The 26,003-nt window shown below is 44.5% G+C and overlaps 1 protein-coding gene across 4 annotated transcripts in view; it reads left to right on the top strand.

Moving 5' to 3' along the window:
* Positions 1–26,003, top strand: part of dennd1b (DENN/MADD domain containing 1B) — a 147,847-nt gene that overhangs the window by 73,679 nt on the left and 48,165 nt on the right. For 2 of the 4 annotated variants that reach the window (XM_083766408.1, XM_083766407.1), the window contains exons 6-12: positions 2,308–2,377; positions 4,558–4,638; positions 7,188–7,247; positions 9,328–9,381; positions 10,215–10,325; positions 20,936–21,036; positions 24,768–24,813. In XM_083766408.1, the coding sequence (XP_083622534.1) occupies positions 2,308–2,377; positions 4,558–4,638; positions 7,188–7,247; positions 9,328–9,381; positions 10,215–10,325; positions 20,936–21,036; positions 24,768–24,813 (523 nt within the window). The remainder of the gene's footprint in view (positions 1–2,307; positions 2,378–4,557; positions 4,639–7,187; positions 7,248–9,327; positions 9,382–10,214; positions 10,326–20,935; positions 21,037–24,767; positions 24,814–26,003) is intronic. The other 2 variants (XM_083766409.1, XM_083766410.1) reach the window with 2 other exon arrangements.

Here is a 26,003-nt window from a genome sequence, read left to right as displayed (position 1 = left end):
CTGACAGCCAGAGTCTTATTTACATCCCGTTTAATGGTGAAAAATGAAGGATTAACGCCCAAGAGCCTGGTGTTTTAAACAAAAGAAGAAAAACTAGATAACACCCAGCCTTTGTTCTCCCCCTCAGCCATGATAACAGACCCAACTTAGCCTCCTCATTTTGCGTAATTCAATGTAACCTGACCTCATATGCAGATTGTGTGAGTGCTATATGCTGCACATTATGGATTCTACATTTGTTTGACATGGCAGAAATAGGTCTTCAGGTTAATATCCGGTCAGCATGTGAATTAACATATGCATGTTTGATTCTGCTTCTCCTGAGAGTGTGACCTGATTGTGGAAAATGTTCATGCAGACGTCAAAATATTGGCATGTTAAGAAGCTGATTGTTTCAGACTAATGGTCACTCAGCCTCTCCTGATTGGTGCGCTTGGCTGCACTTCCCCGGGAACCTGGCCTCTCATTGGCCCCTTGCGGATTTAGCGATATGAAAATTTGCATTAGGTTCACTTTATTGTTTTCTTGTTGTCTGTTAATTCCAGTCTACAGAGCAGCCAGTGACCCATGCTCATTGATCTCCAGCCCTATTGCCTGAGCAGGAGTTCACTGGCTTATAAAAACTTACTCAAGCCTCTGTTCTTATACATACTGTACATTTTTTATTTTATTTATTTTTACCAGGGAAATGTGCATCTTGTGTTTTTATACATTTTTTTTTTAATACTGTTTTACATTTTTATGTAGTACTTAATAATGACAATCAAAAGCAAGGGTCCACTTTTGATTGATTGAATAATTATTTTGAAGTTCATAAATTTTTCAAGCCTTGCAGATTAGCCAAAGTTAATTAAACATTTACGGGAGTCTCTGTGTACAGTACTTCATCTCAATGCTAAGCAGGCCTTAGAATTAGATCATTATGCAAGACATAAAAGATAAAAAGATGCATGCTAAAAACTAAATACAAATTCATAACCTTGTTTCAATATTTATTGTTATTGCATGACATGAAAAATTTACATAGTTTTTGCAACCTTTGAGCCCCAAAAAATGTTGGCCACTTTCCACCACAAAACCAAGTCGACTGGGCCAAGAATATGTCAACCTTTTTATAAAGAAAGCCATGTTGCAGATGCTTTTAGCTTATGGTGGGTGTTCTTGGCGATTAGCTCTCCAACACAAACGCCACGGTATGAATTATTTTGAGCTTGTTAATGAATTTATTTATCTTACATTAATTAGAAGACGAAGGAATGTTCTTTTACGTGCAAAGGGTCAAATAAAGAAAGCAGGTGAGGGGGAGAAACAGGGAGGGTGGTGTGGGGGCATCGCAGGCTGTGCCTTGGCTAAGTCTGTGCATCTGGGAGCTGCATGCTTGTAAACCATTGCATTCTCTCCTCATCCACCACAAGCTACGATGGCCCAGTAATGTTTTGTAGAAGAGCCTAAATCCTCCCCCTCCCTCTCTCTCTCTCTCTCTCTCTCTCTCTCTCTTTCTCTCCCTCTCTCTCCCCTGATTCTTCCCTCCCTTTACTACGAGCTCAAAGAGCAGACATGCCAGGAATGCGTAGAATGCACAGAGGCCTGGGTACGAAGAATGTCATAATAAGGACTAGATACCATTTATCAGTCTACTCACTGTAGCTATGTATAAGTGTCTCTGTGCCTTGGATTCACATAGATATGAGCTATTAATGGTAAATGTGCTGCACTGCATTTTAAATGACTTATTGACGTGCATATATGTTTATGAAACTGCCAGCACGGCATTAAATGAAATATTACTTGTGAATTTTTATTATGTTGGCGTTCAGCATCTTGTAATGCCAATGCACTTGACACCGAGCAAACGTGGACAGTAGAATGCAATTTTGGTTTTGTTTATTTTCTCCTCGGGCGATGTATAAAAAGTTAAAACAAGAAATGTGATGCATTATAAAAGTATGCTGAATCTTTGATCTTGTTTTATTTGGGTCACAACACCATGCTCATGCTCACCTCACCTTTGCTTCCTGCCTCCAGCGATGGAATGAAGCTGTGAAGCGTGATTTCTACTTGGTTTGCGAACGTGTCGCACGCCGGTGTGAGATTGTAGATCTGCTACGATCGGTCTGTGAACATTATGCGCAACCTAGTATAAATAAGCTGTGATGTAAAAGAACCCAGCTCACAAATTCACAACAAACCCTACTGGCCGTGACCTACTCGACTAATAATTGACCTGTGATGTTGTGATGATGACATGAGTTATTACTGTATTTATTTTTCTACAATGCATTTATCTCCATCTTTTTTTCATTCCAGTTATCTTCCATGGTTTGAAATCTACTACAAGCTGCTAAATACGCTGGCAGACTACTTAATTAAGCACCAGGTAAGAGCCTCTAACAATTAACAAATCATTTTATGTATTTATTTTGTTGGAATGATTGATTTATGTACAATAAGCACATTGTACCTAAATCCTGCATTTTGAAGGGACTACGAAGTCATAGCACAGCGTTTGTCTTGTGTGTTTTGAAAAGCAGTGCCGTGGTAAGATATTTTCTGCATTGTGTACTCCCTCTCTGTACGCTGGAGTCTTTTTGTGTGTGAGGTTTGTTTGTTGCGTCGGGTTCGACTTGCCTCGTGTTGTTACCAGACAACCATGTTGACATTTCACAGACCAAACGCTGATCTGACACTGGAAGTTTTTCCCGATGTTTTACTTGGAAAAACAAAATCGTTTAGGAAGCATGCACACGAGAGCGCGCGCACACACACACACACACACACACACACACACACACACACACACACACACACACACACACACACACACACACACACACCACTCGCATCTTAAGATATCCTTTTCCCCCTGACTATTCACTGTATTCTACAAGCATTGGAAGGGGAATTCTAAAGTGTGCAACAAACTAGGGAGTTGTGCAGCGACTACCATAGGCTGTAGGTGATGTACCCTTGTAGAGACTGCAGGCAGAGAGAGAAGGGAGGGGGGGTGCACAGCGCGTTGGGACAGCTACCAGTTGTCATGTAGTCCCAGCTTCGCCCAAGTTTCTGAGCAAGGGGTGATCAGCTTAGAGCCTTGTTAAGAGGAGGCACCCAAAAAACACACGCATACGCACAGACACACACACACACCACGCACACTTGCAGGCCACATTCATAAACACATTCAGCTCTGTCACTTAATATGAATTCCACAGCATAATAAAATCCAGAGAGAGACAGACGGATGAAGACGGCATACTTGTGTGTGTGTGTGTGTGTGTGTGTGTGTGTGTGTGTGTGTGTGTGTGTGTGTGTGTGACAGAAAGATTGCTGCACAGTAAAATCCTCAATGTTAATTTATCCATTTGTAACTCTGAGGGTATTACAAATGTAACCAGATCGGTTACGTGTGTACAGTCTCGGGAGTTAAATGAACACTCAGGATTTCACTGTGTACAAATCCTGTGTGACTGAAGTGTTAGTGTGCATGATTTGGTTTCTATTTTCCCCGCTGTCCGTTCCGGGCGAGAGGGGGATGTTGACAGACGAGAGAAGACAGAAGAGCGATGAGGGTTTAAGGCGAGGGGGTAAATGAACTGTTTCCCCAGGCCGTGTTGCTGACCATGCGTGTGAGCATTGAGCCGCTCATGACAGGAGGCTGTTCGATCGCAAACCCTTCACTCCCCTGCTCTCACTGTACACAGTGAAATCCTCAGTGTTCATTTGACTCCGAAGAGCGGTCAGATGTAACCAAATGGACCTTTTACAGCTCCATTTGGTTATTATTTGTACACTCTACTGGAGTGGATTTATTTGACTGTGCATCTTCCCCCCCTCTGTCTCTTCACCATATCTCTCTCTCTTTCTCTGCGTCTATCTTTGTCTCTTCCTCTTCTGCTCTCTCTCTCTTGAGCGCACACACATACAGTACACACACATACAGTACACACACTTCCCCTGACAGATGCACGTACAGACTTCGTCAAACATACAGCGACTTTTGGCCAAAACCAAAGCAAACTTCTCAGAGCAAGCAAACAGAAAGAGCACTTGAGCAAAACCTGCCAGGTCAGACCTCAGTGTATTCGCTACAGTTAGTTTAACTAGGCCTGCGTGTCACTAACCGTTGTCCCGTATACAGCGCCTCTCTGCCCACGACAGAGCTCGAGAAATAGCTGCCTTGTTGCAGAGCTCATAAACGCCGGATGAATAATCCCGAGGCCTGTTCTGTGGTCGAGCCAAGCCCTCTGATGGCTTCTTAAAGCCGCTGTCTTTTGGACCGGGCGACCCTCGGCTTAATTACCGACAGCCAGGCTGTAAATCAACGCTGCCGGGATAATAATTACTCTGCCCGTCTACCCTAACCTCGCCATTGCTTGTTAAATGTGTGTCGGTCGGATGTTTTTGGAGCCCTTCAGGCCTCGATGCGGCATTGCCCCGCGGTCTGTGAGGGACACCCTAGCTGGTCTTTACATTGACACATAAAAAAAAGAAAACTTTAAAGCCAATTGTCCTGATGTTTTTTTGTTGTGTTTTGTACAATTTGTTCCCCCTCCCCAGGAAAATGACTTGAATGACATGCTGAACACACTATATGATCTGCCTGTGCCAAAGCCCTTCACGCCAGTAAACCTGAGTGTGGTAAGTACTGTATACTGTAGATGGGGGTTCACCAATAGAAATTGACTGCTACAATAACCTTAATAATAGAGAAAATACATCATAAATAAATACTGAAACCAGATATAATCATTAAGGAAAGTTTATGCATGCACTGTGTTTACTATGTAAACTCTAGATTTCCATTTTCCAGCCATTCAATTGAAAAGATTATTAAAAGTTTTTTAATAATTTGGGAACCCCCCAAAATAATTTCGGGACCCCCCGAGGGGTCGCGACCCCCATGTTGAGAAGCCCTGTTGTAGATGCATACATCTGATGTGTAATTTATAAAAACAGCAGGACTACAAACAAGCTACAAGCATCGATCTTGTAGATAGTAAGAGCGTGTACATTGGCTGCTTTTGGCCAGTGACACCGTCATACGACAAAGTGCAAATCAGGCTTGACTCACCGAAGGGGGGAGGGAGAAAGGGAGAGAAGGTCAAGGGAGGGAGGGCCTAGGTAGCCAAAGAAATGAATGGAGGGCGTGTGTGGGCGGAGGGGGGGGGACTGACTTGACACTCTGTTTGGAAACACAAGTGGCTCTAACGGGTTCTGGTCCGATAAAGGATCCGCTCTGAACCCGGTGTACACTTTCACAACTCATCATGTGTCCAACTTATCAAGGGCAAACAGATATGTTAGCAAGCACACGTCTATCCACGTCAGCCTGTGTTTGAGTTAACATGACACTATCTCAGAAACACAAAACACACACCTTCTCTCATCCCCCCCCCCGTCCCCGTCCCCCCCCCGGTGATAAAATGGCCACCAACGCAATCAAAAAAGTCAACAAAAGAACAAGATTTCTATACAGGTCGACTGGTCGACAAAAACACCTTGAAGACCCTAACAGGAGCCCTTGTACAAGGTTTCTTTGACTATGCATGCACCTCTTGGTACCACAGCACCTCAAAAGGCCCTTAATTTCGTTGTACACGTTACAATGACAAATAAAGATCTATCTATCTATCTTAAAACAAGGCTCCAGACTTCCCAAAACAAACTGGTCAGGCTACTACTTGACCTCACTCCCTGAACCCACCTCACCCCTGCCCACTTTGACAAGCTGGAATGGCTTAGAGCTGACGACAGAGTACAGCATCTTGCAATGGATCTGGTCCACAAGATTCGATACACCGCCAAGATACCCATGTACCTGTCTAAATACTTCCTTAATGTCAACGAAGTCCACACCCACAACACCAGAGGGAGTTCAACAAACCATGTACAACCCAGATTCGGCACAAACAAGGGACTAAATTAATTTCACTCCTATGCCACCAAAATGTGGAACGCCCTACCAACAGGCATTAAGACATGCAAATCCCTTGACTCCTTCAAAACCGCTCGTGAAATCTGAATCCCCCACCCACCCCTTTTTCCCCTCACTTGATTTGATGATTTCCTGTTTTTGGCTATATAGAAGTTTATATTTGTACGTCTCTTTAATGTTCTGATGAATTGAACATGGTGGGCCCTATTATAAACAAGTGTAATGCTTTATGGTGTCGTCCAGTTAACAGTTTTTGTATTGAGTTGTGCTTGAAATGTACTGTAATTCTTCAAACTGTTAACCGTCTTGCCGCCAGCATTAAATCGCGCATTGCCAAGGTTTTATCGCGTGTAACACTTATTTTGAAGAGCCAAATATCCGTAACCGCATGTTACAATGACAAAATGATGTGTGGTGTCTTGACCAGTCTCGCTCGGTGCAGAAAAAACCTGACCGCGAGTACCACAGCGCCAAATGTGGGCAGTTGAAAAACCTTGTTTTCACCAGAAATGACATTCATGCCGATAGAGGCATTTGAACGCGGACCATTGAATGCAAGTGAATGCACACATCTTCAAAATGGCCGCGGCTTGGACTGTTGTGCTAACGAACGGTGGCTAACGATACGATCGGATCATAACATGGATTAAAGAATATAAACCCCTGGATAACGTAGCTACGTGTCTGGCAGGCTAGACGATTAATTAGTTTTCACGGTTCTGGTTAAGCAGCGTGGGCTTCACGTCATGGCCTTTGTCCTTGAGGACCACCGTTCCCTTTCTTTAGTGGACTAATTAAAACGAGCTAGCTTCTCTCGTGTGCCACCGGTCTCACAAGGAGACGTGTGTAATTACGCCGATAAGCCGTACAACACAAATACCGTACTCATGTTAGGTAGTCAATATATAGTTTAAAGAGACTAACAAGTTTGATTACAAGTTGTTTTTATATATTTATTTCCCTGTCCCTTTTTATTATTATTCAATTACAAAGAAAATCATTTTATTTTGATGTTGGAGCTTCATTGGAAGAGAAGCCCAGAGAACAGGGGTGACGGTTTCATCTGTTTTCTGTAGAAACCACTGTTTTGATATTTAATTGATGAAGCAGAATAATTCCCTAAAACAGTGATTTCTCTTTTCTGTGTGTCATTGCGGCAGCCGAGTAAAGGGATCATTGTCCCCTTTCAAGTGTGAACCCTGTTTTGCGCTCTCTCTCTCTCTCTCTCTCTATCTGTCTCTCAATGTGCAAGAATAAGCAGTTGTATATTGCCACCGGGCAAGTACTGAGAGATCCACAAAACAAGGAGCCGGTGAGTGGAGCAGAATGAGAGAAACGGGAGTAGGGGAGAGAGAGAGGACTTCTGTGAAATCTGGAACCGCTGCTTTACTAATCGCATGGGAGCTGCGGGTTTCCAATTTGGCCAAATAAGCCACGCTGTCTTTTTAAATATAACAAAAACAAACTATCCTGGGCCTTGGTGTGTGTTTCTTCTCCTCTGGAAAACAATCAAACCATGTAAATGATTAATGCCACTCCATGCTGCTGTATTCTCTTTCTGAATATCAAAAGTTACCCCCCCCCCCCTCTATCTCTCTTCTTTTATAGTTTATGTTTAAAGCAAAGGCAATTGTGCTCAAAAAATCTCATTGATGCCTTTCCAGTTAACCCACATTCCATGTTGTTGTATAAACATGTCCTAGGAAAAAAAAGGCAAGGAAAAAGAAAACAGATAAGAAAGCACACAGCCCACGAAGGTGTGGGACAGATGAACATCAGGGTGTGTGTGTGTGTGTGTGTGTGTGTGTGTGTGTGTGTGTGTGTGTGTGTGTGTGTGTGTGTGTGTGTGTGCATGTGCATGTGCGTGCCTGCGAGCGAGCGTGCTTGCGTACGCGGCTGTGTGCCTGATCATCGTTAGTAAAGCCTTATTTTGTCCACGACATGCACAAAAGCCACAGAGTGAACATAAACATAGACTCCCTGTATCATACAGTTAGGCCTACTTAACAGCTGTACATTATAAGAGAGGTCGAGGCCGGGCATACAGTACTGTTTGGACATAGGTACACTGGTACAGTATAGTGGTTCTACTGCAGCTACAGTATGTGTACACTATCCTAATGGTGCTTCTACAGTCATTTGTCTTATGTGTTACAGTGGCATCGTTAACAGCACTTTTTCCAATGAATGCTATTATAGACCCATAGAACTTCTCTGCCTCTAGCCAAGTAAGTCCAGCACTTAATGCCATCTAGATATTGTTTGTAACCGTCCTACACCGCCAGGAAACAAGTCAATATTTCCGGTTAGTCACAGGTTTTTATTTTCTCTCCATTTTGTTCTCTAAACTTGTTCAAATCTCTCGGGTGGTGGACACTTTCTTTACTTTGCATTTCTTATGGCAGCATGTCAATTTAATCTCTACCCCTTTTGCACTTTTCAATGGAACTTGGTGGTGGTGGGCTGCTGTTTTTGTCCTGTGTAGCAGTGATTCTCAACCCTTTAAATTTCAAGGACCCCCATTTTGATAGGCATTAGGCCTCAATTTATACTCCAGCGCACAGCGGTACTGCCATGCGTTGCCAGCTTGAAGATCCTTTCTTGTCTGCAAGCGACACCTTTGTGTGTATAAATTAATCTTGGCCTGTATTCCCGAAAATAATAAATACGTTCTGAATCTCAAGCACCCGGTGTGTTTGGAATAACACTGCCACAGCTACGGCGTGGCATTATTTAAAATGAAATGAAATGCAGCGTTTTCCCCCAAAACGCATGCGGTCTTGTCAGTCTGAGAGCGGTTAGTGTAGAGCCGGCTACTGTAGGATTTACGGACGGAGCAGCAACAGATGGCTGAGCTGAGGCCCAGAGAGAGAGAGAGAGAGAGAGCATGTTGCTGTTGGTGGTGCTGTGTCTACCTGTCTCTGTACAGCAACTGCTCAGGCCTCTTTGATCTGAACACTGAACCTGCCCTGCTCTCCCAAAGTGAGACAGGCAGCCCTGTGATCCTTTCAGTGTGTGTGTGCCCGTGCACTTGGCTACACACGTGTGCATGTGTCCATCAACATTCCGCACAGGCCTCTTGTAATGGTTAAATAAAGACTCCCATTTTCCACCGGAGACATGGCCGTGCAGTGTGTGTGTGTGTCTATAGGGGGAGCCGAGCTGCTATGGAGCGCTTCACTTGTTCTCCGGGCCTGATAAAAGCATCGCCACAGTTCAGACACCAGCTCAGCAATTCATATAGACAGAGGAGAAGATGGGCCATAAATCATAGAACAAAGTGAAGGGCCCTCCCCTCCCCTTCCCCTCGTTCTCCTGTATGTGTGTGAGCGGTGCGCTTCATTGGGTGACCTTCCTTCTTCTCTGCCCTGTGTGTGTTTGTGTTTTCACAGCACTCCTACTTCATCGCCCCGGATATCAACGGACTGCCAACCATCCCTGAGAGCGTAAGTCTTCAACGCAGAGAAAGAGAGACGCGGAGGGATCATGCACTTTGTGAAACTTCTCTCTTCTACCTGGAACACTTTTTATTCAGACGCTGCCACGCCGCTATCACCTTTTGAAATCGTTGCATCACTAGACGATACATCAGCTCCTTTAGTCTTTTGTCTTGTGCTGACGCTGATACTGCTACTGCGTGATCACACCAAGCATTCGCTTCAAATTTGACTCTGTGTCCTCTTTTGACTAATCCTCAATTCGTGACACTATAACGGCACAAGACATACAACACTGTCTTGTGCTGAACATAGCTGATGTACAAGTACAAGATTAATGCTTTGCATAGATTGGCTATTTTCGGTGTGTTCCACCGTTATATAACACATTATAAATAATTAAAATACAAATTAATTCCACGTCAGTTGTCAGTATTTGTACATTTTTACATGCTGAGCTTAAATTCTTCCTCTGCATTTTCACATCCTGACTATTCGAAGCAGTGGATGCCATTAATATGGTGATCACTCAGGCTTTAGAAGTAAAAGTGCCCTTTTTGCTCCCTCAAGCACAGTTGATTGATGTGACTGGTAGAAATTAGTCGGACAAATTAAAGACAGAAGTGCTTCTGTCTGTATTCTCTCTATTTATGCCGAGTTCTGATCCCTTAAAGTAAACAAAGCCAAATACTACGTGGTGAAGTGTAACTAGCATTCCAGCCTATGTACTGGCCAATGGCCAGTCCCACTTCATATTCACAGCATGTAGAAATGTAAGAGTCTAGTGAGTGTGGAGAACATGAAGTGTGTGTGTGTGTCACTCTGTGCCCTTCTCTCTTCAGCGGAACCTGACGGAGTACTTTGTGGCGGTGGACGTCAACAACATGTTGCAGCTCTACGCCAGCATGCTACATGAACGCCGCATCATCGTTACCTCGAGCAAGCTTAGCACTGTGAGTCATTTCTCTCCCTTTCGTACTTTCAGACGTGCTCAAGTCAACATGACATTAGACGCGTTCATGAACGTGTCCAATGTCTATTCAGGTTCCTAAATATAGTCATGCGGTCAGATGTTGGTTTTGCCTGCCTAAAGTCACAAAACATTAGATACTAAAGAATTCTTTCATAATATGTCTTATGCAACGGAAGTCATGGAAGTTGTCTCCAGTACGGCAGCCATAGTTGGGGTTGATTTAAGCAGCCTTATTTAGGTTCATATATTATTTGGATGTCGGTGGGCCAATATAGTAAATGCGTCATGCCTTTTCTGATCTGAATATCTCCAATCAGGCCCATTCCTTTGAATGTACATGATCTTCATCAATATTCCAGCAGGACATCAAACTCCCAAGTATTGAAGTTAGAACACTGATCAGACTCAAGGCTGCCATGCCCTGATCCACCACCCTGGCATGCCCATGCAGTCACACAGCCTCGCTCTCTCCACTCTGACAGGCTGCAGACTACTTGCACTGAAGCCTGATTATATTTGACTGTTTGTCTTAAAGCTGCTATATTTTAATGGCCAAGAATGCCCTAAATTATCCATTTATTACTGCTTTAACTCTCTCCCATAGTTTCAGTCACTTCTGCCTGTCTGGAGGTGGGGAGGAAGTCTCTGCCAACCTCTCTCCCTCCCTCTCTCTCTTTCTCCATTTCTTATCTCTCTCTCTCTCTCTATATCCCTTTTCATTATCTCTATGACTGCGGCATCGGAGCCAAATGTTTATGACAGTTTAGTTTAGAAAGCAGTGATGTCATCCAGGCCGCATCTGCAGCCAGTTCTGCCTCAGTATCTGCAGGTTGGGTTGTGTGGGTGTGTGTTGCATGGCAGGGGGAGTGAGGTGGGGGGGGGTGGATGGTTGAGGACGGAACCCAAGGTCTCCCTGCGGACCCAGACTCTGTGGGAGCTGTAGAAATTACCCAACCCTATGAGAATTTCACTCCTCCGCTGCCCGCCCTCCCTCGAATCCCCAGACCGCCAGCGTCTCCACTCGGAGCGAACGCCCTGTGACACTGGGGTTACAGGGTGTAAATTATCAGACCCGTGGGCGAGGGGGGGGGGGGGTTGTTTTTCTTCCACCTAGGGAGGCAGACAGACGGAGGTGATTTTGGCCCGTGATTTACAGTCGACCGTGGCACACACAGACAAATCTTTCCTCCCCAGTTTGTTTAACGAATGTATGACGACAGGATATTTTAAGCACTTCCACAACATCAGACCTCCACCTCTGTACACCTTTTTATGCTCTCCCATCCTTCATCCACTCATCCATCTATCCACTCGTCTTCCTCTGGGAGAGATGTGTTTTGGTTTGTTAGCTAAAACTAGCTATATATGTCAGGCACTACTGGACTACAAAGGCGTTTCACATATCCACTGGGATTACTACCAGGCCTGGCTGCATTAAACGTCCTCCGTTCTTCTTTTTTTCCCCCTCATTTCCCCCTTGTTTACGGTATCTTTTTTTTGTACCGTTGAATAGATTGACCTTCCACTTGAAGTTAGAAACGACTGCTAGGAGGGTTGAAACCAGATCAGTGTACATACTTGTCTGAAAGCAGGCACATGACTTTAACTCCACATTGTGATCACATTGTGTGTGTTGTGGACAGTAAATATATAATTAATCACTGTCGACAGTGACGTTTGATAAACGTTTGCTGAAGCTGAAGTGTGTGCTGTCACTGAATTGACAAGAAGTATTTGCCGTGCTCACCACCACACAGGATAAATCAGAGATGGGTACTTGGTGAGTAGTCCGTTGCCATCTTGGCTTGTTTTATTTCACTTGGTCGTCTACTGTCCAGCCTCTCAGCCAAGCAAGGAGAGATGGACAGATGGAGGGATGAATGAGGGAATAGAGAGAGAAAGTGGATGGAGAGACACCCACACACACACACACACACACACACACAGATCCACTGCATATATTACACCTGCTCTAGGCGCTGTCTGCGTTGAAGCCCCCAGTGTGAAACCCACGGTGTGTCAGGCTGCCGGTACATGGCCCCGGCGCGTCTTGCCAAGCAGCCAACAGCAAAGGAATAAATCATGATCTTACAACAATGCATCAGTTGACTTATTGCCGTCTCGTTGACCGGAGGTGAGCGGCACCGCTGTTCTAAAACACGGCCGGAGTGGCGGGTGGCGCGGAGCCGGCCGAGCGTGCAGCCTTGTCGTAGGGGCCGTATAATGGGGGCCGCACCGCGCCTTTCCTCTTAACTAGTCAGCTGGGAGGCCCCGCGTCTTTCATCTGCCGGGGCACCCCTCGCTCTCCGCCCCACAGCCCTCCCCGCCCCAGCTCACAGGCCCTGTCTCAGCCCTACAGCATCCCCTCATCCCACAGCCTCACGGAGGCAGGCCCAGCCCTGACAGCAGCCCTCTCGTCAGACTGTCAGGGCTATGCTAACAAGGAGCACATCCATCCACCCGGCCCCAGAGTGCCAGCTGCCTCTCGCTTTCCTGTCTGCTTCTCCTCCTCTGCCATATCTCTCTCTCTCCTCTCTCTCTCTCTCTCTCTCTCTCTCTCTCTCTCTATATATATATATATAATGTGTGTGTCTCTCTATTTCTATCTCTTTATTTCTCTCTGACTGTCTCTTCTCTCACCTTTTATGTTTCTCTGACTCGTTCTCTATTCTCAGCCCCTCTCTCTTTCTATCCTTCGCTCTATTTGACTTGGTCTCTGTCTCTCTTTCTGTGTCTTGCATCGTTGTCTCTATCTTTTAATGTCTCTCTGTTGTTGGGCGGCTGAAGAACAGCAGCGTGTCCCCTCCCCTCCTTCTTTTTAGGTTTCAATAGACATATCTCAGCCCATGTGTCTGACTTACTTGTGTGTGTGTGTGTGTGTGTGTGTGTGTGTGTGTGTGTGTGTGTGTGTGTGTGTGTGTGTGTGTCGTGTGTGGGTGCGTATGCACGCACAAGTACAAGTTTGCGCTTACATGACATTTGTGTCTCTGTGTCTTTTTTCTATGCAACGGCGTGTGTGTTTCCCACTTTCACAGGTGCCTGTACCATATGTCTTTGTGTGTGTATGTGTGTGTACGGTACATGTGTGGGCGGCCTGGTGTTAGGTAGTGTCTGCGCTGTCCTGCGTGCCCTCTTTCTCTCGCTCCCTTTGCCACCTACTTGTTAGTGGCACACCTGCGTTGTGCCGTTGCCTGACACCGGGTGTTTGTCAACATAGGCGGGGGTGGGATGGGGTGGGTGGGGAGGCGGCCGGGGGGAGCAGAGCGCCTGTAATTGGTGACTTCCTCCGAGAGGAGAAGGTGGAGAGAGAGAAAGAGATTGGGAGGGATCGAGCGAGCTGAACGCAGAAAGTACAAGACAAGATTTCAATTTTTGTTGTTGTTGCTATTTTAGGCGCACGGCACTGCCGTACGATGGAGCATGAACCGGGAATGAGCTTTACAGGAATGGACAGACGGACAGAGTAGGAGAGGGCAGATGAAGGTCACCATGCGAGGAGGAAACGGTAGAGCGAATAGAAGCTGAGGTGAGAGGTGGGAGGGTTGGAAACGGTAGAGCAAATAGAAGCTGAGGTGAGAGGTGGGAGGGTGGGAAACGGTAGAGCAAATAGAAGCTGAGGTGAGAGGTGGGAGGGTAGGAAACGGTAGAGCAAATAGAAGCTGAGGTGAGAGGTGGGAGTGTAGGAAACGGTAGAGCAAATAGAAGCTGAGGTGGGAGGGTAGGAAACGGGGGAGTATGAGTGCCTGTCACATACTGGGCCACATGCGGCCGTGAAAAAAGAGGGAGATTCACACACAACTAAGCCAATTAACAAATCACTTCTGTAAAAAAGTCACGTGGCTCTCGGGGTCCATATGGGAATGGCGTAGCTTCAGTGTGGCTCTCGGACTTCAGGTGGCCGGCCTGTAATGTCAGTCATCTATGTGAATGTACGTACAGTACTGTATATGACGGACGGAGAGGTAGAAGGGAGAAACTGAGCCTACTGTACGTCACCCACACAATTCTTATGAAAATTAAAGTTAACTATTTCAAAATAGTGTGGGGTACTGGCAGTGTATACAAGACATTTTTGCACTGATCGGTCAGGCAGTTTGCACATTTGCTCCAGACAGACAGACCAACCCTCAGAAGGCTAGACTCTTGCAGAAAAAACTGAATAAGGACAGAACTTAAACTAACAGTGGCATATGTAATTACTACAGTCAGCAGTCTATGTGGGCGAATCAGTGGAAAAGTGTCACCGCAATGTTATGTATGGTGCAACAACACAAGCCAAACGTCAACCAAATAGAAATGCTTGGACTTCAGGTGTCAATCATAGCCAATCAGGATGGAATATGAGAAATCAATTGATCACATGACTATAGAGATAGTGTATACCAATTTGCGTGATGTATGGATAAAATGTGTACGAGTAATGTAATGAAATGTGTTTAGCAAAAACTGGCCTCATGGGGGCGCTATAACAGAATTTCGCGGCAGAGGTTAGTCATTTGCATCCAGGGAGTGTGTGTGCAGAGTTTGGCATCGGCTGGGCCAATGGCGCCGGAGATTAGCTGTACACGGACGGACGGACACACGGACAGACTGACGGAATGCAAAACATACTCTCCGCATGCTTTTGGCTTGGTGGAGACAAAATATGCATATACACGAGTCACGACCATATATTTGTACATATGTGTCAAAAGAATAAAACACAAAATAGCTTGTGAACTTATTTCCATTGTGGTCCTTTGAGTGCAAATGTGTGTGTTAGCTGAGTGCCATAACAGTAGAAAGATTCTTAAAGAAACAACCATATTACCCAACTTTCAGTAGAGATCTCATAGAATAGAGGCATGCCACAGAAACTGCTCACAGGAGCCACGCCCCTATCCCCAAACACGTCTCCCAGAAACGGGGTGCGATGGCTGTAACCCAGAGGTGCCCACAATTTGTTGACTTGAGAGCTGAAAATAGTTTAAAAATGTACCTGAGGGGGCTTTGGAATAGCGGCGCTGTTATTAGACCAACACACTTGGAATGGGAAATAGAGGGGGTAAATGGAATTGGTAGGGTTTCTTTTTTGTATATAACTTTGCAATGCTACTGACGTTTGTGCACAACACTCTTGAAAACAAAGTATTGCATTTTGTGTTTGAGCTGACAAGCCCTTTTTTATGTCACCTTAATTCAAATAGCAGATGCCAAAAATAGCTTTAAATCATATGTTTTTGGGGGCATCATGTCATGTGATCTACCTGCACACCCTTTGTGATCTACTGGTAGATGGTGATCTACCTTTTGGGCACCCCTGCAGTGTAACCATTGTGAATGCAATCTGTAGTGGATGGTCAAACATAATATTCACAAATGAGGCAAGACAATAATTCAGACAAAGGTATGAGTGATTTTACTATCCAAAAATGACCTACATGACCTGTCAATGCAATGGAAACCGTTGCTTAACTTCCCTTTTAGGCAAACTCATAGAACACAGTTCATGGAGAAGAATTACTGAAACACTTAAAAGATATATTATAAGGGATATTAAATGTTTACTTCTCAGAAATCCTCGATACCATTACCAATAAGCCTCATCCATAACCCATGCATTTGCAAATAAGACCAAGACCAAGATCACATCCAAACAATCGACTCAAATCAAATTTGGATGGTCAAGCCCACAAATTGGGTCGCATGCCCATGACTAGAGGGAGTCGCGCACAACCAATCCAGTTAACTAATTATATTTATTAAAAAATATAAATAAAATAAGAGTAGAACAATAATCTAAAAGTCTTATTGATGCAGTGTATTCTGGCCCCATCTTCTCATTGGCTCTTTCTGCTCAACGTGTCTCCATCTGCATTTCTCTTCAACATTGTCTGGGTTCCTTGGCTAAAGAGGGAATGACGCATACCATGGGAGTCTACAGGCAGGGAGACTCTGACATTAACCACTTAAACCCTATATACGTAGTTAACTGGTATCTAGCAGGGTTCTGTACCCGCTCCTTTTTCCCTCTACAGTAAGTCTCTTAGCTGGAAAATCTCTACAAGCTTGCATCACATCTCAACGTGACACATTGTGAGCTAGCTGACATGCTATTTTTGTTGCATGTTCACCTTCTGTATTATGAGTGACATGCACACAATATTTGGGACGCTAGGATTCTACTGGTTAAGTATGTTTGTAGGAGACAAAATGTATATTTTTCTTGTGCTGATCTTATTTTTGTTTGGTTTTTCCCACGCTTTGTTTTGATGTCTCACTTCCTATTTGATTGATTTACTCCTGCTGTGTGTCTCCTCATTATCTTTAGTTTGTCAGGTGTGCGTCTCGGGCATTCAGTAAGTGAAGGGGGGTGAGCTAGGCCAAAGATGGTTAATTTAGGAAGATGGTCCATCCCAATTGGAGCCACTAGAGGCGAAATGGTACACAAAATGAATCTCCTAAGTGGGCGAAGAGGGGAAAGAGAAAGGTATTTTCTCATGATTTCTCAAAAAGATTTTCTCATGATTTGTCTCTCTGAAAATAAATAAATACATTTTAGTATCATGGGAGGATTGTGTGGCTTGTGACGATCGGGTCCAATATTTAGTGACCATGGGGCTAAAGAATGGTTCATAAGCTGTGTTCACGTCCACTCTTCCATTGGAAATAATAGACTCTCCTGAAGCGGCAGCCAGCTACTTCACTAGTAAACTAGAGAAGTGGAGATGGCTGAGGTCTTGTTGTTTGTCTTGGACTAGGCTCAATATGTTTGCCTCCTAGGTTTATGTTTTGCATTCAGTATCATTCATAACATTTTCTGTACAACATTTTTGGATCTTATTTTTTTGTGTTAATAAATCACCTTAACAGCAAGACATTGTCTGGTTGGAGTTGGAACGTGTCACACAGTTCCTGATGAAGCTCAGCCTCTTAGCACTGCTTTTAAATGCTTTTGAACATTGGGAAGAAGTAGTCTATAATGTTAGAGGTCTGTGTTGGGTCGTCTTTCATTCATGAGACACCACTGATAGAAGGTCGTCCCATGGCTACCGTGGCAGGTGTTATCAGGGCAGGGATGAGCTGATCTGAATAAGTTAAAGGCAGACGAACATGACGGTCATGATCAGAACTTCGATGGTCGGCTAGCGGTGTCTTTGGATGACCGAAGGCCATAATTCCTTGGAATCCTACACTGTAGTGATTCAAACTCATTCCCAAGTTTCCCATTCTTCCCGTTTACAGCAACTTGTACCCTGGCAATTCATTCTTTCCTCTCTCCTGTGTCACTCTCTCTCACTCTTTCTCTCTTTCCCTCACTCTATCTGTCCCTCTGTCCTCTGTATTCCTGTCCGTCTGTCCCTCTGACCTTTAGCTCCATTGAGGGGATCAGGGAAAGCCAGTGTCAGTGTGGCATCTTTCTATCTGAGCTGCCGAGCGTTAGGAAAGCTCTCAGGGCAGAACCAAAGACCTGGGTTGCTTTTTGATGCAGGCTGTCGCTGTATAATCGGTTAGCCTCTCTCAGAGGACGGGGCATGACACACGCATGTGCACACACACACACACACACACACACACTGAGAGAGGCAGGCAGCCCCTCATTACCGGGCAGAGCCCCTGTCCCAGAGGACTGGACCAGCACCTAAAGCAGACCTAATCCTGTATTTGTTCTTGGGGACTGTATCTGTGATTCTCCATTGAATGGAATATTAAGCACCCAGGTCTTTTGTGGAGCGTGTAAGCCATTTGGCTCCACTCATCTATTATTTATCAGGCTGGCAAATATTTTATCAGCCTTAGCCTCTCGCGACCCGCTCTCATGTGGAGCAGAAGAAAAGAGGGGGGAGTGGTAGGGGGGTCCTTGATAACAAATTTCTCTTTCATTTTTTCCTTCCTATATGGTCTTCTTGTACTTTTTTCCTCTCCGTCTGTTTGTGAAAGCTGAACCAAGGACGCAGGGGTTTTATTTTTAGTGGGATATCAGAGGGAAATATGTGAGCTATTCCTCTGTAGTTGCCTCCTATAAAAGTTACCTCCTCACCCACACATCACCTCCACTTTGGAGAGGGCATGGGTGAAAAAAAAGAAAAAAGTTTAGATTTGTTTTCTAAATTATTATCTTAGTTTCAGTTAACTGTGCACGCCATCTCAACCTGCAGTACTCCCCCAAGCCAGAGAGAGAGAGGGAGAGAGAGAGGCCTTTCAACCTGAGAGTAAATCATGCCAGTTGGGGGCTCACCTTGAGGCCTGGTGGAGATAATTGGAGTAGGTTAGAGAGGTGTTCTGTGCCATTACCTCCTGGTACCACAGAGTGGTTCCTGTCCTTCTCCCAGAGGAGATACCACTGGTCTGTTAGAACACTGCTGGGTTGAGTGCACCACCGACGTGTGTGTGTGTGTGTGTGTGTGTGTGTGTGTGCACATTTGTTATTGGTATAGGACTGCATACATGTAGATGTGCGTGTGCCAGCATAGTCGATGCAAATTTGTGTGTGTGCACTTTTACTTTATGACTTTTGGAGTCTGGCCATTGACCTCCCTTCATCACTATTTCAGTGCCTTCGTCATCAGCTCAGAACAGAGAGAAGTCCTCGATAAGTACAATAGCCTTTCGCCAAGTGCTACAATTTCACACATTAATATTCATAGCATTGATTTATTTTCAGAATGAAGGGAAGGAGAGAAAAAAGAATACCCACAAACAGTTTGCCAGCAAATTAATCCTGACAGGAGCGTGCCATTGTTGTTTCATTTGAAGACGGCAGGCAGCAGGAAATATGCATATGCAGATATACACGGAGCAAGACACCAATTAAATGTTGATTAAGTCTTAACTATTGTGGGAATGGGTTTTTATGAGAGATTGCAGGGAGACAATAAAAAAAAGATCATTGCTTGAGTTTCTTTTTCTCCAGCCGATGTGAAAAATGAATGCAGTTAAAACAAACACAGGGTGCGGGGCACGTGGACAGTGGGGGCACACACACACACACACTTTATTTTAAGCTTTTCAGATGTTGGTGCTTGATGTGTTATTTTTTTTATATATATATATTTTTTTTGGGGGGGGGGGGGGGGGGGGTCATGAGGGACAGGTGGGGCCCCTCATCTTCTTTCTCATTTTCTGGCAGGGGTGGGTTTTTTTGAGTCGCCAAGCGTGGTCGCTTTTGGCCGGTCAATTGTGACATTGTGTGTGTCAGTGAGCCGGGGGTCTCGTGTGTGTGTGTGTGTGTGTGTGTGTGTGTGTGTGTGTGTGTGTGTGTGTGTGTGTGTGTGCGCTTCACACATTGAGTGTGAAGCCGTGGTGGTATAACAGCGGCTGCTGCTCCAGGGTCCCGGCGGTATTGGCCCAGCCCGCAGTCTCTCTTGGCTAACTCATGTTTCATTCTTTGGCAATTTGCCCTAATGAAGTCCCACCGGATCTCCCAGACCTCTGTTCTCTTTCCATATTTAATCATGTTATTTTAATCTGGAGGATGAGCTAACGCCTCTCTTTTTCCTGATGTGTGGGTCCGTGCGTGTGCATGCATGTGTGTGCAGCAGGTCATTACATTACTATGGCTCGGCTGTGTGTATGGTTGTCAAAAGAGACGTATACTTAAAGACAATGGGAGACAGTGACTTTTATTTGCTGCACCAGTTTCATCTCAGCCTGACATTGCTCCTTTGAACGCTGATGGCTGATCTTTATGTGATAGTTCTTCATTCTCTGTGTGTACTGTGTAAATGAGGTTAATTATTCCAGAGTTCTCTGCTGTAAATGCAATGTACATTGGCATGGTGGGGGGTTTTAGTTCCATGTGCGTCTTTGTTTTTGCTTGGTGTTTGAACATGAAAACTTTTCTACATTGAAAACTTATAATGATTCTTGTGAGTTTATTTTTAGTTTATTTTTGTGTTGAGTCTAGCCAACAGTAGATTACATATTCTACTTTCCATTTGAAGTATTGGATTAGCAGTGGTAGTAGTAATAGTATTCATGTGGTGACCCACCACTGCCAAATAAGTAGCTATCTTCTTTTCTTTCTTGCTTGCTTGCTTGCAAGCTCAGCCTCTTTTCACTCTAAACTCTTTCCCTCTCTTTCTCTCTGTACAGTATGTTATCTCTCTTTATGTTATTGCCCTCAGGTTAAAACAGGTTCATGTCCAGAGTCTCATTAATACCTTTCAACCTGTTTCTTCTCGTCTTCTATGGTGGTATGTGTGTGTTCAGCACAGCACAACACAACAACGCTATCACACATGTCATTGTGTAATTGTGTAACATCTGATCGGATGCTCAAGACCAACTCCATGTTTGGCAATCATTACTGCAAAGAAATAAAGCAGATTTGTGTTATTTCAAACTGATATCAAACCTGCATTGTAGGCGGAAGCAGGAACAGGCACGAGGGGCGACGTTTATTATATCTCCTTTCACCATTTTTCTTTTTCAGGAGGTTTACCTACAGTAAGGCCAGCTCACATACTGTAGCTCACGTTTGAAACCCATCACATAATATACAATAGACATACTATACAATAGACGTGTGCGTGCTTGTTAGCGGTCGTGTGTGTATGTGTGTTTAACTTTGATCTTGTCCTGTGTGTGTGTGTGTGTGTGTCCTTGCAGTTAACTGCCTGCGTCCACGGTGCAGCCGCCATGCTGTTTCCTATGCACTGGCAACACATCTTCATCCCTGTGCTGCCCCCGCATCTCCTGGACTACTGCTGGTAATACTGGACACACACACACACACACACACACAACACATCTTCATCCCTGTGCTGCCCCCGCATCTCCTGGACTACTGCTGGTAATACTGGACACACACACACACACACACACAACACATCTTCATCCCTGTGCTGCCCCCGCATCTCCTGGACTACTGCTGGTAATACTGGACACACACACACACACACACAACACATCTTCATCCCTGTGCTGCCCCCGCATCTCCTGGACTACTGCTGGTAATACTGGACACACACACACACACACAACACATCTTCATCCCTGGGCTGCCCCCGCATCTTCTGGACTACTGCTAGTAATACTGGACACACACACACACACACGGCTGTACCCGGCTCAGAATTTAATTGGCTCGACTATTCATTTTATATAAAGTATAAAGATTTTGTGACAAAATTGTACATTTGCATTTTGCAATAATTTCAGTGTTCATTTAGACCATGTTACATAGTCAAGTGCAACATAGCCTTAAAATGAATACATCTGCTAGGACAACATGACGGCAGACGGTTTATTTTAACAATTTGGATGCCGCCAGCATCTTTCAAAATATAGCAGATTTGGGAGATTTTAGCCCCGCCCCCCCCAAAAACCGGGAGACATAATCTTCCATTCTTACCTTGCGCTGGTCACACTAAAGTCTCTCTAGAAGTGTAATATTCCAAACGAGAGGCATGCTGAAGTCAGAAATTAAGACAGAACATTGCCCATCTGGTTAAAACCATGGAGAGTTCCCTAGATTAGGAGATACAAGTCATTCTTTCTGAGCCGTAAACAAGGAAGTGGACAGCAGCGTGCATGCTCGAAACAGCAAGGATTTTTTATATATACTGTATAATGTATACACGTCCAAGGCCTTAATTGTGGTAATTGTGTAGTATAGTTAGTTCTGCAGCGCAACGCTACTGTCGCCAGCATGAGCACGACTCGCCTACCGCTACGAAGGTCCAAAGAGTGGTCTTCCAAAGTCCTATTGTAAATTGTGTACAGTGGTTTTCATGTCGTAAATAGGAAGTTTTGCCAAATCCGTTGTTTTTTACTTCAACCTAGCGTCAAGAATCAAGATAGCTTCAATAGAAGCTAGCTTCTAAACCTCTAGTCACGTCGAGTCACTTCTATTAACCCTATTGGAAACTTGTATGATAGTTATTAGTACTATTTCTAACTAGTAACTAACTTGATGCCAGTGTGGAATCAACAGGCAACAAAACACACACAAAATAAACACTGCTTGAATCAAATAATCTCTATTGACTGAAGGGTCTAAGACTGACTACTTGAATCGTCAATTCTCAGGTGACAGACAAACAGCCACAGCTACACATATGCGCATGCGCAAGCGTGCACACACACACACACACACACACACACACACACACACACACACACACACACACACACACACACACACACACACAGGTGTAGTGTTAAGTGTGCTACACTACACTTACACAGCTTATACATTACTGTGGATGTGTGCACACAAATGTTCTCGCGTTGCTCGCGAGTTCTCCCACCAGCTCTTCTGGTGGTTCTCACGATTTCTCACGCGCTCCTCCACCTCCCTCTCCTGTGTGGCCGCTCTATGTAATGAACAGGCCCGATCGCCTCCCTCTCCTGTGTGGCCGCTCCATGTAATGAACAGGCCCGATCACCTTCCTCCATATTTCATTGCATTGCAGCAAACCAAAGTTCTCCTCGTCTCAGCCCTCTCAGGGGTTCATTACCATCCATCCAACGCAAATCCACCAAATCTGAATGGACATGATTGAAGCCGAAGGGAGCGTGAGAGCGACGGCTCGTCTACAAATCCACATGCACCATGCCCGACTTCAAATGCTCGCCATATTTAAGAAAAGAAAGGAAAAATCAAAACAAATAGACCAAATGTGATTTACAGAAATGGGATCATAGAGTGCACACAAAACAAATGGTCAGGCTTTGTGTTGATTCTGTGCTGACGGCTAATACAGTATCTTACTGTGAAGGGATACATCTGCCTTAACTACATGAACACTAGTCCCTATTCTGGGCATGTCAGAATAGTTGAACATTCTGCAAAAACACATGGACCTTTGGCAATAATAGCCGATCTGCAAGCTCACAGCGCATTGTGGCGCGTTTGTAGATTGGCTATTTTCAGCAAAGCGATTTGGTTTAGAGGAAAAAAGATTTGGACAAATGATAGAGCCCTGTGGGACGGCGGTCAACGAAGAATATAGGGTTTAAGTGGTTAAGTAGCCGTTCATCACTGTCAATACAATGTGATTTTCAACACGCTGTGAAGACTCATCGCTATCTTATTCGATCAGGGGGGGGTGTCCTACATTAGGTAGCGCAATTAGATTTAGACGTGTGTGTGTGTGTGTGTGTGTGTGTGTGTGTGTGTGTGTGTGTGTGTGTGTGTGTGTGTGTGTACACGTGTTTCTCTTGGTGCCACAGAGGATCATATAAAAGGCAGAGGTCGATGTGGGGTACAGTGCAGAGACGCAGCTACAGGCCTGCTGGTTGTTTCACTGCAGAGAGCTAACGCGATTACGCCTTCATGATTGTGAAAGCGGCTTCTCATACTGTACAAGCGTAGCGGGCGGCCAGATTGCTCGTGTCGCTGCTCCACAGCTGCCTGTTTATCAGTGCCTCCTTTCTTTGGATCTGAGCAGATACAGGGCTTGAAGGACATGCCAGTGTGTTGTGTGTCCTGCTGGTTTTACACATTCTGATAAAAAACTATGAAACACAAGATCACATGATATGATGGAGATAAAGTACAGAGATAAACGTACAGACGACATATAAGGTAAGGTATCACTGTGGAAAGTGGAATAATAATAATTAAAACACACGCGCGCACAAACATGCATATAGTAGTAAATTTGATTATTCCTATAGAGCCCATGCATTCCCTGAAATTCCAAGTGGTTCTACACTTTCATTGCCAATACATTAACTGTTAAATAATGACAATGACAATTATTATTAGTAGCAGTAATAAATTAATATAGGTAATAGTAGTAGTGCTACTACAGTAGTAGATGGTGTTTACAATTCAGGATATTTTTTTTGCACTGAATCAGGTGGTATACGCCTTCATGAAATGTCTTAAAGGTTCAGAATGAATGGCAAAATCATGTCCTCCACAGTGACATAATCAGTGTTAATTAATCCATTAACACTGATCATTTCACTGTGTGTAACAAGCGGTCCTGTAGGGACTTTATTCTGTTTGCTACAGTCTTTTAAGTCTTCATCGCAGATAGACGGGATCACAGCCTCCATGTTACTGGCCTGCTTCCACTCACCAGTTGATCTAATGGTGTTTTCAGTCTTTAAAGTTGGACCCAGCAGGCGTTCCATGCCATATTGCGACTGGCTTAGAGGAGGGAGCAACATATGGACCATATATGCTTTTCAGCCTATGTGTGTAGCTCGTTGCACAGCACGCCTACTGTTAGACCGGGAACAAAGAAAAAAACAATTGTATAATGTAACTGTTGCAAAAATAACAATGCTCATTACAGGATGTTTTACCTTTTAATATGCTCCGATATTCCTTGTGGTTCTTTTTGTTTTTATTCATTTGGGAGTGTAAATTGTGACACGTCGGGCTAGGCTACTAAACGACTTGTTATTAAGGAGATGATTTAACTGAATTTAGTCCTCATTAGTGATATTGCTAATGGCTTGGCTTTCATCTCTTCCTCCACAGTGCCCCCATGCCATACTTGGTAGGAGTTCATCTGAGTCTACTCGAGGTATGTTAGATCTGTGTGTGTGTGTGTGTGTGTGTGTGTGTGTGTGTGTGTGTGTGTGTGTGTGTGTGTGTGTGTGTGTGTGTGTGTGTGTGTGTGTGTGTGTGTGTGTGTGTGTGTGTGTGTGTGTGTGTGTGTGTGTGTGTGTGTGTGTGTGCATGTCTAATTTTATTTTGTCTAATTATCTGATTCTTTGTGTGGGTGAACATTTTCCTTCAAATATAACCATACATAGGCACAAATGTTGGTTTATTTTGGTCTCTAGATTAACTTCAAATTTGATAAAATATTCACGGATAATTTGCAGTAGGTGTCCGGGGAGAAAGATAAGTAGGGAGAGGAGAGAAAGTATTTTGAGTTTGGGTTCCGTCGATGTACATTAAACAAAAACGTGAATATTGCTTCCTCCATGATCAGACACATGTGATCCGCTATCTTCCTGTCATTGACGTAGTAAAACGCTGCTCCGGAATCCAGTCAGAAGCAATGGGAGTTTTAACGAAGCCATATTTCACGTCGCAGCACTCTGAACCAAATGTAAAATAATATGGACAGAATGGTTTCCCCCCCTCTTCCTTCTGTGCATTCTTTACCAGCAGGATAAAAGACACCGCCAAACAGGAAAGAAAAGGCATTTGCAAACAAAGAGCCTTTCTGCTTCATTGTTGAAAGCCAGTTTGTTGGTTGGGGGTGTAGATCATCACTGTGTGTGTGTGTGTGTGTGTGTGTGTGTGTGTGTGCCTGCGCCTGCGCCTGTGCAGTACATGTGTGTGTGTGTTTGCGCACATGGGTAAGTGCATACTCATACTGTGCACATATATGTTGACGTGTGTGTGTGTGTGTGTGTGTGGTTTTTGCCTGACAGTAGTGGCAGTGGCAGTATTTATCACACTCTCCATTCGTGACAGTCCCCTCTTTCCGCCACTACATAATTAGTCCAGATCAGCATGTGAGTCTTAGCAGCACAGGCTGTCACCAAAGTGACAAACTAGAAATTCTCACACACTCTGCTGTGCAACTTCCCCCCTGCCCCCCCCCCCCCCACACACACACACACCTGCCTGCATTCTGCACCACACTGAAATAATTGTTGAATTTGTTGCCATCAGGATGCACACTGCATCGCACAGCGGCAGCACAGCAGCGTTGTTGTTGTTGATGCATGAGTGCTGAAAAAAATATATATATGTCGC

This window comes from Protomyctophum parallelum, assembly GCF_964188405.1.
Source record: "Protomyctophum parallelum genome assembly, chromosome: 6".
Lineage (NCBI taxonomy): Eukaryota > Metazoa > Chordata > Actinopteri > Myctophiformes > Myctophidae > Protomyctophum > Protomyctophum parallelum.
This window is presented reverse-complemented; position numbering and strand designations above follow the sequence as displayed.